At 38.1% G+C, this 12,504-nt stretch overlaps 2 protein-coding genes and 1 pseudogene across 3 annotated transcripts in view; 2 read left to right on the plus strand and 1 right to left on the minus strand.

Annotated features, from left to right (window-relative positions):
- LOC114754551 (uncharacterized) overlaps nucleotides 1-12,504 on the plus strand; it is a 26,270-nt gene continuing 13,766 nt past the window's right edge. The window contains exons 1-7 of the mRNA XM_028943336.1: nucleotides 1-131; nucleotides 541-688; nucleotides 1,271-1,447; nucleotides 1,617-1,712; nucleotides 1,882-1,950; nucleotides 2,729-2,768; nucleotides 3,184-3,321. Of these exons, the coding sequence (XP_028799169.1) occupies nucleotides 1-131; nucleotides 541-688; nucleotides 1,271-1,447; nucleotides 1,617-1,712; nucleotides 1,882-1,950; nucleotides 2,729-2,768; nucleotides 3,184-3,257 (735 nt within the window). The 3' untranslated portion in view covers nucleotides 3,258-3,321. The remainder of the gene's footprint in view (nucleotides 132-540; nucleotides 689-1,270; nucleotides 1,448-1,616; nucleotides 1,713-1,881; nucleotides 1,951-2,728; nucleotides 2,769-3,183; nucleotides 3,322-12,504) is intronic.
- On the plus strand, nucleotides 5,410-8,149 carry LOC114754474 (thiamine-repressible mitochondrial transport protein THI74-like; annotated as a pseudogene).
- LOC114754472 (probable folate-biopterin transporter 6) lies at nucleotides 9,371-12,283 on the minus strand. 2 transcript variants are annotated; one of them, XM_028943231.1, is made up of 4 exons: nucleotides 11,485-12,283; nucleotides 11,065-11,166; nucleotides 10,106-10,276; nucleotides 9,371-10,013 (listed from the first exon to the last, which is right to left on the minus strand). In XM_028943231.1, the coding sequence occupies exons 1-4, from the start codon at nucleotides 12,118-12,120 to the stop codon at nucleotides 9,417-9,419; spliced, it is 1,506 nt and encodes a 501-aa protein (XP_028799064.1). In that variant the 5' UTR covers nucleotides 12,121-12,283; the 3' UTR covers nucleotides 9,371-9,416. The 2 variants fall into 2 exon arrangements, with proteins under 2 accessions (XP_028799064.1, XP_028799063.1); XM_028943230.1 differs by having other exon boundaries at nucleotides 10,106-10,279.

The raw sequence follows: 12,504 nt of genomic DNA on the forward strand, positions 1-12,504 counted from the left end.
ATGGGGTATGATTATCAGCACCGCCATCAAGCAACCGACGGACTTCTCAGCTTATTCACAAAAGCGAATCATGATCTTGCTTTAGTTCATCTCAGGCTTGAGAAGGAGTTTCAACAAATTACCCCGACAACGTAAGTAAACTCATTCTTCAATCTTTTCCCGGATTTTAGTTTTACCTTAATATTTGTCTCTTTAATTTATCGGAATTCCTTAAATATTGAGCATCTCAAGCCATTGTAGTGGTTTTTTGGCGTAATCGATTTGGATTCACTTCCCAAGTTATCGGTGATGTGTTGGCAGGCAAACCCTATGAAGCTGGTTTCTAGGATAAAAAAGATGCAAAAGATATATCAACCTTGAAAGAGCAGTGCCACGAGCTATTGGCAGCTAAACAGGTATATAATTTATGCTTTTTTAAAATGTGCGCGGAAGAAAAGGAATTTCAGCAGCGTGTTGGATAAGCTTACCAGTTTGTTTCGCCATTTCCTTAGCAGACCAAAATCGTTGTATGCATTATGATTCCTTCATCGTATTTTGAAGTTGTTGCTGCTTCTTAATTATGCAGGACCTGATTGATAAGGCTCAGAGAACTCTGGTTGAGAACAGAGATTTGGTGCAGCGCATGCAAGCATCCATGGGTACTTCTCTCACTGGCGAAGATGATTCTGCATTCACTAACTTCAAGCAGGTAATTCGCTGTTTTAAAAATAAAATGAAAGAAGGGTAGCTCCTTACTATTTTGAATAAAAATAGCTGTTTGTATTTTCCATGCATATATGATTGTTTGAGTAGCTCAAAAAATCAAGATTGCCATCGGATAATGAAATTATTCAATTTCTACAGTTGGATATGTTCTTTCATTCAATTATTATTCCAAGGTCCACTATGCTTCCCAGTTCCCAGTAATGTAGTCAAAGGTGAAGGACACTCGCGCCGTTAGGCCTGTAAAATGCTCAAGGCAAGAGGTGCTAGAAAGACATTCACCTGAGTGAACTGTATACTGGGGAGTTTCTCAAATATTTGTGCGTGGTTTTGTTGCAAAGGAGGGAAAATTTCACATCGTGTAAAGCGAGAACATCATAGCTCATGAATGGCTTTGTTGAGCAGTCTTTCAAATATTTGTACTGAGGTTTCTGCATAGGAGAATAGAAGTGTAATATATTATCTTCCATTATGGGTGTATTGAAGTGGAGCGTGAATTAGACGATAATTTATACACGTATCTCTTGCCATCTTCAAGGGTTGCCTATTTTCCAAATGGTGTTTAAAGTTTTTGCACCATTTGCCAGCAAGCAAACCAAATAATATATACGGCCTTTGCTTAGCATTCATCAAAGCAAAGAAAGCAACCGACGGACTTCTCAGCTTATTCACAAAAGCGAATCATGATCTTGCTTTAGTTCATCTCAGGCTTGAGAAGGAGTTTCAACAAATTTACCCCGACAACGTAAGTAAACTCATTCTTCAATCTTTTCCCGGATTTTAGTTTTACCTTAATATTTGTCTCTTTAATTTATCGGAATTCCTTAAATATTGAGCATCTCAAGCCATTGTAGTTTTTGTGGGCGTAATCGATTTGGATTCACTTCCCAAGTTATCGGGTGATGTGTTGGCAGGCAAACCCTATGAAGCTGGTTTCTAGGATAAAAAAGATGCAAGAAGATATATCAACCTTGAAAGAGCAGTGCCACGAGCTATTGGCAGCTAAACAGGTATATAATTTATGCTTTTTAAAATGTGCGCGGAAGAAAAGGAATTTCAGCAGCGTGTTGGATAAGCTTACCAGTTTGTTTCGCCATTTCCTTAGCAGACCAAAATCGTTGTATGCATTATGATTCCTTCATCGTATTTTGAAGTTGTTGCTGCTTCTTAATTATGCAGGACCTGATTGATAAGGCTCAGAGAACTCTCACTGGCGAAGATGATTCTGCATTCACTAACTTCAAGCAGGTAATTCGCTGTTTTAAAAATAAAATGAAAGAAGGGTAGCTCCTTACTATTTTGAATAAAAATAGCTGTTTGTATTTTCCATGCATATATGTTTGTTTGTTTGGTGAGTTGCTCAAAAATCAAGATTGCCATCGGATAATGAAATTATTCAATTTCTACAGTTGGATATGTTCTTTCATTCAATTATTATTCCAAGGTCCACTATGCTTCCAGTTCCCAGTAATGTAGTCAAAGGTGAAGGACACTCGCGCCGTTAGGCCTGTAAAATGCTTAAGGCAAGAGGTGCTAGAAAGACATTCACCTGAGTGACTGTATACTGGGGAGTTTCTCAAATATTTGTGCGTGGTTTTGTTGCAAAGGAGGGAAATTTCACATCGTGTAAAGCGAGAACATCATAGCTCATGAATGGCTTTGTTGAGCAGTCTTTTCAAATATTTGTACTGAGGTTTCCTGCATAGGAGAATAGAAGTGTAATATATGATCTTCCATTATGGGTGTATTGGAGGAAGCGTGAATGAGTGAATGAGACGATAATTTATACACGTATCTCTTGCCATCTTCAAGGGTTGCCTATTTTCCAAATGGTGTTTAAAGTTTTTGCACCATTTGCCAGCAAGCAACCAAAATTAAAATATACGGCCTTTGCTTAGCATTCATCAAAGCAAAGATTCCTTTGTTGATTTCCTTCTGCTCAGCCTACATAACTACTTTTTTTTTTGGGGGGGGGGGGGGGAATCATGATGACTAACTTATGCCATAATTTTTACTGACCATGTAGATTATTGAAGAATGGACAGCACAAGTAAGATCAAGAACAGGTAAAAAATTTTCCTCATTCAAATAATGATTGTTTTATCTATGTGTGGAAGCGCTTGTTTCCTGAATAAGGGTTCAAATTAAATGACAGTTTTATGCAAGACAATATACAGATGTCAGGAATTCTGTTTTGCATAGATTTCATATCTCGGAAAGTGAGGATGTTTATTTATGACCATAGTTTTCGACTTATTTATCCTTTATCTTGTTTTTAACCTTCGTGCTTCATTTATTTGTATTCCTCTCGAAGCTAATGTATGGAAGGGGGGGGCTTGTGTCTGAAGTTCCTGGGGGCTTTGGATGGAAGGACGTTGGGATTGAGGTCTGCTGTGTGGGATGAAGGGAAAAAGAGGGGGATATTGGGTTGAAGTGGATTTTTTCCCCATGATTAATTACCATGATTGCGTGTTGTTGCAGGGGACGAAACCCATGATTCGGACTCTGGAGACGTGAACAAACTGCTCTTCTCAGCTATTGTTGAAAGCAATTGAGCTGCTCTAGCAAAGATTATAGATGCCACCGTTAGTTTGTTCTGCATCATTTAGATGCTTCTCTGTTAGTTTGTTCTGCATCATTTAGATGCTTCTCTCTCTCTCTTTTTTTCAAGCAGCAGATTGTACGTAAACCTCTCATTTCTCATTATTCAATCTCAATAGAGTCTCTGTTCACTTAAAAATAAAAAATCTGTTCATATCGCCAGATCATTCCTTAGGGTTGCATTTGCAGTTTGGAAGACGAACTCGAGCCAAATTTACTGTGGCTATCAAGTTGAAAATTAGCATTTGCTTTAAAATAGCACATAACGATCAAGTCAACGAAATATTATATTTCAGTTACCCAGAGGGCAACATAGAGAAATGAGGTGAACAAATTGTGAAACCATCCGGTGACGTTGTGACATCAGTTGGACCCAAGTGCATGCATTGCAGCTTTAGAATTCCACACTGCAGTCACTTGTAAATATTTTCCGAGAGCTCTATATCTCTTCATACAAGAACAATAAATGCTGAAGTTACTGGAGTTTCTCTTACAAAGGAAGCTAGTTGAAGACGGATGTTGAAATGAGATAGCAAGAATGGTTGCAGATTGATTTGTTCTAAAAGCCGGCGAGCGAGGCTAGACAAGACCAGATGTTGTATTCGAGATTGTTCGCGACATTCATGAGCTTGTTAGACAAAGAAGTTCCCTGCCAGAAGTAAAAATTGCACAAGGATGAAAAATTCCAGAGAAATCACCGCCGTTAATGTTATTGATCCGGGTTTACATAAGCCCAAGGAAATAAAGGCAAAATATGCGGCCATCGTCTCATCCGCGTCCTAGGGTTAACAGCACGCTGCGTTAAATCACTGAGCAAATACATAAGGAGCTCAGCACAGACACAAGAAGCAGGTGTTTGGATGAAAATCATATTTTAAAAGTAATTTTACAGCAGACAAAACAATACTTGGATGAGTTTATCTTGATTTAAAAAAAAACAAAGTACCTCTAGAAGATATTTTTGGCAGCAGCGAAACACCTCCAGCGACGCGGAGAAAGGCAGAGTAAACCAAAGGTGAGGCATAATAAGCCTAACTGCGCACTAAATAACCAGCCCAACGGCAACTGATAAGTTCAAACGGGCCCACTAGGAATAGTAGTTAATCTTTTTTTTTTTGGGGGCCAAAGAATAATAGTTATTCCAGTCAGGCAATTTTGGTGGATTCAGTAGGATCTTCAGCGATTTCCATTTCCATTTCATTATTTAGATGGCGAGACCGTCTGAAAATAATGCAATGGCATTGGTTTTTTCCTGCGTTTCCACTTACTCTTCTTGGTCATATAACCACTGTTCGCGATATCCGTGAGTCATACTTTGGGACAAGCTCAAATGCACGTGTTTTCCTCGACAGCAAAACGCGGGGTGTCGGAAATAAGAAATATCTAGGGTTGGATCCGCCCAACAGGGGGGGAAAAAAACTTTCTTTTTAAATCTTAATATTCACAAAGAAAAACTGTCAGATTTTGCCCCGCTAAAAATAATAAACCCATGTTTCCTCTGGTTTGCCCCTTTCCTTTCCAGGGTTTTTATTTTTCTAACGGAAGTTGGTCTCAACTTTAATACTACAACTGAGGGCTCCAGTGAGCACGAGGCAGAATAATTCCCAGTATTTTATGAATATTAATTAATTAATTAATATCATTAAGTAGGAACACCGAAGTTGAAGAGTGTCAGCAGGACTTTGGGAACGAGCAGGTTTCAGTATGTATAGAGTGCTACGTAGCACATCTTCAATGCATTTTGTGCAACCTGATAATTTCATTTGTGTTTCTTAGGTGATACATTAAGTGGGTATTTAGAAAACTATAAAAATACTTTTAGAAAGTATTTTTTTTTAAATTGAAATAAACTCTTTTATATATTTATTTTGTATACTGTAAAATTATTTTTAAAACTATGATTTCGTTTTCATCCAAATACATCATAACATAAGCGTGGCGAGATCCTTGGAATCCACGAGTCAAAGGATTTATGGCTGCCACATTAGTTTATATTTAATTAGTTAGGCAGGTGTCACCGGTCTCCGCTTTGAATGACGATAACGCCCCCAGACAACTACAAGAGTGACAACAAACGTCACCTCTTGCGCTGATAGACTCTTGCCCCTTTCATGCAAACAGACAACACAACCTCTGCTCAACTCAAATTCCCAGTATCCCTCACATTTAGTTTATAGCTCCGATCATGCTAATTTTATAGCAATAACAGAGCTCATCTCTGCTTATCCACTTCACAGCACAAGAGAATATACAAATCTGATGGGTTTGAGGTACTTGGCTGGGTTAGGGCTGATTGGAGCATTTGTGTTGATATGGGTTGCTTCTGCAGAGATAACTCAGGTTTGGGTGTTTTTTATTTTTGGTTTTTCCGTTTTCTCCCTGTTCTTACTTTATTTGACTTAAATGACACTTTTCATGTGCTCTCTGGATCCGTTTAACTTCTTTTTAATATGTTACTTTGTGTGAGTACGAGATCAGAACTTTACAAATTAGTTGTGGTGAAACTGAAAATGTGTCAGTTAAGAAAATATAATATGGGCAGGCAGTTCGGTCCTGTGCGGTGCCCTTTTCAGACATGTGTTTCTAATTGTTTTCTTTGTAATTTGTTCTTACTTCTCAATAATTAACATCTGGAAATTTCTATTATATATGCTAAGATTGGTTATACTGAAGATGTGCTCTGTTCCTGCAGAGGATTTTTACAGAGTATAAACAGCCATTTGCACTGTGTTACGTTTGGATATCTTTGATGGCGATTCATTTACCTATTTCAGTCCTCAGACAGAAGATCTGCAAATTATTGAAAATGTTATATAGAAACCTTCACAAGAATTACTCTTCAGTCACCTCTTCCTCTGGATTTAGTGCCACTCTTGGAATTGAAGAGACTCACCAAGCGGCAGACACATATCTAAAGAACTGTTTACTTGTTGACAAGGAAATAAGTGAAAGAGAAGAGGGAAAGCCTTTTGTCAAGAAAGAGGAACCCCACTTGCTCCCAGAAAATTGTGAATATTCTTCCTGGGAAATTGCCAGGTGTGGCTTATACCTCTGTCCAATATGGTTTGCATCAGAGGTAACAACATTGCTGTGAATATCCTATTTAATTTAAAGATTTGGCTCTCTATTACCTTCCAAATTGTTTCTGGAGACTCAATATGCAAGGTGGCTACAGGTAGAAACAGAATCGTATTAATGTTGCCAAAGACAAAACATTGAACGCGTTGTTTCTTGAAAAACTTAGACAGTTAACTGTTATGAACAACTAAACAATAGGGGTAAACTGAGACATGCCTGTTAGAATTACAACCTAATCTCTCAAGAACATTTTCCCTATCTGATCTCATCTATGTTTGCTGCAAATGATTGGACTTGCAGTATATGTCAAACCTGGCACTTGCAAATACCAGTGTTGCGAGTACAACGGTTCTGAGCTCCACATCAGGTCTTTTTACCTTTTCTTTGGAGTTATTCTTGGTCAGGACTCAGTAAACATCACTAAGGTGATCGCTGTGCTGATCAGCATGTCAGGTGTTGCCATGACAACAATGGGAAAAACGTGGGCAGCAGATGACAAGGAGTAAGTTTGATGTTCCTGGACTTCTCCTATGATGTTTTATCTGACTTGTCAATATTAGAGTTGGCCCACCATGTTCATTTTCTGTTGTAATTATTCTTTCAAATTCTGAAACTGGGAATTGTTCTTGTTGGTAAGGGCTAGAAATCACTCTATCGCTGGGGACACTTTCGGTCTACTCTCCGCAATATTTTATGGCTTATTCACAGGTGTGACTATCAAACTTGCTGTCCGTTCTATAGTCAGATTGAATTGTGACTCTGCATATTGTATAATTAATCAAAGAGTCATCTAACTGCAGTGCTTCTCAAGAAATCTGCTGGAGCAGAAGGAGAAAAGCTTGACATGCAAAAGCTTTTTGGCTACATTGGTCTCTACTGTCTCCTTGGCTTTTGGTGGCTAGGTAAGCACATTACCCTCTACTATTTATTGATTGGAAAGTGTTCTGTGGTTGCCCTCTCCTGTTATAAGCGAGGATTCAAATTTCAGCCTCCTTTCTTTGTGGAACTCTGCTGATTTGAGCTCGTTGATGCAGCATGGCCACTAAGTGCTGTGGGTATTGAGCCTCCATTTGAACTTCCCAGTTGTTGGCCTACCGAGGAGATTGTGATTGCAAATGGGTTTTTGTCCAACATAATTTCAGATTATTTTTGGTGTGTTGAGCCCTCTCTATTATTAATAACCTTGATTTGTCGGGATTTGAAGTTTAATATCAGTGACTGATAAACATGATCCTTAAAATGAACAATGTGACAGGGCGCTTTCAATAGTTTGGACGACTCCTCTGGTTGCTACTCTGGGCATGTCATTGACAATTCCTCTAGCAATGATAGCTGACATGGCAATACATGGCCGCCAATACTCTGCAGTCTACATCCTCGGATGCTTTCAGGTATCGCTCCACGGCTCCACCCTTCTCTTCGGAACTCATCTCTTGCATTTATGACAAGTTTAATTTATGACTTATAAATAGTGCAAATTTCTGTATTTTTACTTTTAACATAATCTATATATTTACTTGTTGACTTTCCACTAATGTCCATGGAAAGCAGGTTTTTGCAGGATTTGTTCTGGCTAACCTTTCAGACAAATTCTCAAGAAAGAAGCCAGAGATTACCACATGATCGTTTGTGAAGCATAATTTGTATGTTCAACTGGACAGAAACTCGATGATGTGGCTAGAATTTTTAGTTGTAACTTTTAATTGTAAAACAGTATCATCTGACTTAAAAAGTTTGGAGTAGTGAGCACTTTTGTTCTCCAAAAAAATGGTTTATTATATATCTAATTGGACATCGACTTCGTATAAAAAGTTTGATAATTAGGTTGTGATATTTATAAATAGTATGACTTGTTATAGATTATATATATTTATATTGATTATACTGATTATCGACGTAAGTTTTTCACATCAAGCCATATTTCTTCAGGCTTGCAATTGAATTTAGAAAAAGTCTTGTGGTCAAGGTTATGTTACATGGTACACGGTTTACGAATAATGACTGGCTGTCGTTGAATTTTGACTGCTTGAGTGGAAAATTTACAGTTAGGATTTAAAAGAATTTTTTAATGGCCGGGGCGCCCAATTGCGCGGAATTTTTTTCGTCCTTTTTCTTGGCCGGATGCCAAATTCCGTGGAATACGTCTTTTAAAATTATAGTTAATGAACAAAATGTACAAATAATATTACCCCCCCCAAAAAAATGTACAAATATTTAGACGAATACGTTAAAAATAAAAATATAACGGAAAATTCGATAGTGAGAGGTAGCAGAGCAAATAAGACGGAAGATGCGATTTAATGACAGTAACAGAAAAAAGGGCCATTGCTTTGATGAATTTAATTTTAATTAATACTACCTCCGGTCTTTAATATAAGATCTTGTTTGACTTTTATTTTGGTCTTACATTACATATAAGACCCTCTTCCACTTTGTCTTTCATATTTATATATTTTTTCTTAAAGTAGTCTTTCTAACAATTATAGTTCTAGTTAATACACTTGATTAGTAAAAATATTTTAAGAAAAAAAACACGTATTTATTTCAAACAACTAATTTAATTTCTTTCTTTAATCTCCTCAAATTAATCAACTAGCTCTTATAATTAGGATAATATAAAAGTTATTCTTAACTCAAAAAATATTGCATTGTGCTTCTATTGGTTTTTCATATCACGCTCCCACCAACTTTTGGTTAAATTACTATTACATAGTTATTACTTTGGTCCTAATTATAAAATATCATTTATAAACTAATTTAGTGAAAAAAAATTATCGAGAAATCACCGGATTGGTCAGGAATTAGAACATTAGGCTTGTTTGTCTAGTTGTATCCAGTTTTTCAATTAAAAAAATATATATATTAGGCTGTACAAGCAGAGTCGTGCTTCATTGACTCGTATTAGGAAGAACCGACCTCTATTAACGTATTATTCTACATATAGGCCGTAAAACTGCCGCATGTTTAACATTGATCAGCTTTTTGGATTGAAAAAGTCAGCTCTTGGCATGGCAAAATACCATCCCAAACATAGCCTAAAGGACAGCTTTCTCATTGATTCTGGTCGGGACAAGTTGCAAGCTCTCTTCAACATCCTCGCTCATTCTCTTTCCCAAAACCTCAGAAGGAAGCAAGCCCTCAGGATGATCAGCCTTAGGGACAAGGAAGATCAAAGAAAGAGTGGCAAATCTCAGAATATTCCTAAGAAAAACAGCTAACCAGAGGTTAGTGAAGTCAGACCTAGTGACGTGGAAGAGATGAAGAACCACACCTCCTATAGTTCTTGACAAGAGCATGCCAATACTATCAATGCACATTAACAGAGCAAAGAAAGTGCCCTCAATGCCTAAAGGGCATAACTGGGTGCTCAATACAATCATGGGCATCCATCTGATTTTGCTTGAGATTCGAGTCGCAGTTTCTTCTATGACAACGAAGAAGTAATCAGGGATTCCCAGGTTCAAATTCCAACGTAGGACGAACAAGAGATCCAGCATACCAGATATGGCATATAGGAGCTGTGCATAGAGTAATAAGGTTCTAAATGGCAAGTCTTTCAAAGTCTTGTGGTAGATCAGAACACCTATTATCGAACCTACTGCACCAATGGCATAGATCATGCCAACGAACTCCTGCATTAATAGTAAGAAATAGTTGAGTGTTGTGTAAGAAATATGGTTCTCGTCGGTCAGCAATGGCAGAATATAGAATATAGAAGAAAGACCTGAGAGAATGCAGGGCCAGCTTTTGGATCTGTGTACCAATAGAAATGGCCTTCGTGAGTGCTTATGCTCAAAGCCAAAGACAGGAACATGTACAGAGAAGGTTTCCACACTTGAGGATACATTATTGTCTGGCACATGCTCCTAATGGTCGTACTAACGTTCTCCATCACCTGCTAAAAGGATAATACTTAATACTCTAATTTGCAAAGATTAAAAAATCAGTTTAGTTGTTTATAAAAATGAGCTAACTTTTCTGAAGTACTTATTTTAATCAATTTGTAATGGATACTACTGGTGAAAAACCCTTTTGATATACTACTTCTGCTCCTTAATATAAAAGCTAGTTGACTAATTTAAATAGATCAAGGAAAGTACTTAAGTTAGTGATTTGTAATAAATAAGTATTGTCTTTCTTAAAATATCCTTGCTCATCAAATTTATCAGTTAGAACTATCATTATTATAAGAATTACCATGGGAAAAAATAGATAAATATGAGAAATAAAATGGAGTGAGATCTTAAATTTAGGACTAAAATAAAAGTCAAACAAAATCTAATATTAAGGACAGGAAGTAGTATATACAATTAACAAAGAGAGTTTGGGGGGGGGGAGGGAAATGATAGAACCAAAGCAAAAACCTCTAGTCTTACATTTAAGATCAGAGAAAGTGGCATTAATGCCATTATAATTATTAACGCTAGATGTTGGAAACATGCAGAGGGAAGATGTCTTGGTTTTAGTTATCTTCTTTGCTCTCTCTTTATAACGTGGAGATGCTTATGTTGTACTCAGACCAAAGAAAAATCTACAAAATATCATATCCCTTGCTTCATGGCTCATCAAATCGATACTTTCATGTCAAGCAACAACATGCCTTTTCTGAATGAAAGAATTTATCGCTAACTTTTAGGTAGAATCAGATTGCCAACGATGAGTCTATAGTAGAAAGTAGCTAACCTGCTTCTTTCCATGATGGGAGCCGCTTAATTTATGTTCATAGATCACAAAACCCAGCACAACAAGCAAAGCCGGTGGCATTGCCAACAGACCCAGTGAACCCTGCGAAAAACCTGAAGTCAAGCAAAATAAAATATATAGCGAAGATTACAGGAGGCAATAATGCGAAAATTATCATGATATAGATACGAAAATAAGTGCCGTTTTTAGCAGTAATCTGGCAAATACATTAGTATATTAGTGTATTATGCAAAACAGTAGAAATAGTAAATATAGCGCGCGGCAATTACAAGAACAGTTTCTCCTTGGGCTTTAAACAGTGACTTCGTATTATAATCTTTTTACCTCGAATATACGTTTATGATTCTTTTAAAAAAAAAAGAACAGCATGGATAAGCAATAAGGAAAATGAGCGCTGACCTGCGGACCAAGATGATGAACGAAAAAGCCACTACTGGAAAACCCAATCAGAGCTCCAGTAGAAGAGCAAAATCCGCAAAGACTCTGCAAATCAGGGGCCAGTGACCTAACCTCGATGCTATTCCTCGCAATACAGGCGTCAATGGTGACATCGGCAATGGCCATAGACGCCGACACGCCAATCAAACAAAGCAAAGCCACCACAACAGGCAAATTCGCCTGCACAGCTATCGTCAATCCCGAGACGACGCCGAGAACTCCGGCAAGCACGAAGTAGGGCCGGCGCCGGTACCCTCGAACCGGGAACGTATCGGTGAAGATACCCCAAACCGGTTTCATGACCCAGGGAATGAAGTAGAGACCGGCATAAAGCTGAACTACGGAGGGCTGGACCTTCTGTACGTCCTTCCAATAATAGTCGGAGACCACCTTGAAGAAAGATCCGGAAAAGCCCTGACCCAGACCGTAGACGAGGAATACACCGGCGATGAAGGTGGGGTTCAGCTGAGAAGATAGCATTGTCAGCCATTGAAAGGGTTCGAGGACGAAGGAAACAAGGCCGGTAGTTCTTGGGGCTGGACTTGCAGGACTTTTCAAGGGATCAGAATCTTCGTTTCGATCATCTGGAGGTGACATGGTGAAATGGGTTACGGGCAACTGAGGGAATAGTGAGAGGGAATATTGGTGTGGATTCAGAGGGCATGGAGGTTGGATCTGGGTTCAGTGGGAACGCAAATGGCAGACAATCTGTGAGTGAAATTGCATATTGCTTAATTCTTGACTCTGACTGACAGATATCGGTGAGGTGGTTTTGTGGCCAGACTTTTGATCTTATTGAACCCAAAAAAAACGAAAAGAAAAAACCCCCCAGTCTTCGGCACTTCCCTGGAAGTCTGGGACTGACTGCGACATTAATCAATTCCCTCGCTGATGTGTTTCAAATGCAGAGGGTGTTAATTCGACAGTAATCAAATTTATTATGTTTTTCAATACAATTAAATAAAATAATCAAGCTAGCGC

Source organism: Neltuma alba, unplaced genomic scaffold, assembly GCF_004799145.2.
Source record: "Neltuma alba isolate B1F8T4 unplaced genomic scaffold, ASM479914v2 tig00010148_pilon, whole genome shotgun sequence".
Classification (NCBI taxonomy): domain Eukaryota; kingdom Viridiplantae; phylum Streptophyta; class Magnoliopsida; order Fabales; family Fabaceae; genus Neltuma; species Neltuma alba.

Bases quoted from the DNA above. Each gene is read 5' to 3' on its own strand.
- LOC114754472 (XM_028943230.1), bottom strand. From the start codon at position 12,120: ATGTCACCTCCAGATGATCGAAACGAAGATTCTGATCCCTTGAAAAGT. The intron at 11,167-11,484 runs GTCAGCGCTCAT...GGTTTTTCGCAG, and splicing joins TTCATCATCTTGGTCCGCAG to GGTTCACTGGGTCTGTTGGC. The intron at 10,280-11,064 runs GTTAGCTACTTT...TTATCCTTTTAG, and splicing joins CCCATCATGGAAAGAAGCAG to CAGGTGATGGAGAACGTTAG.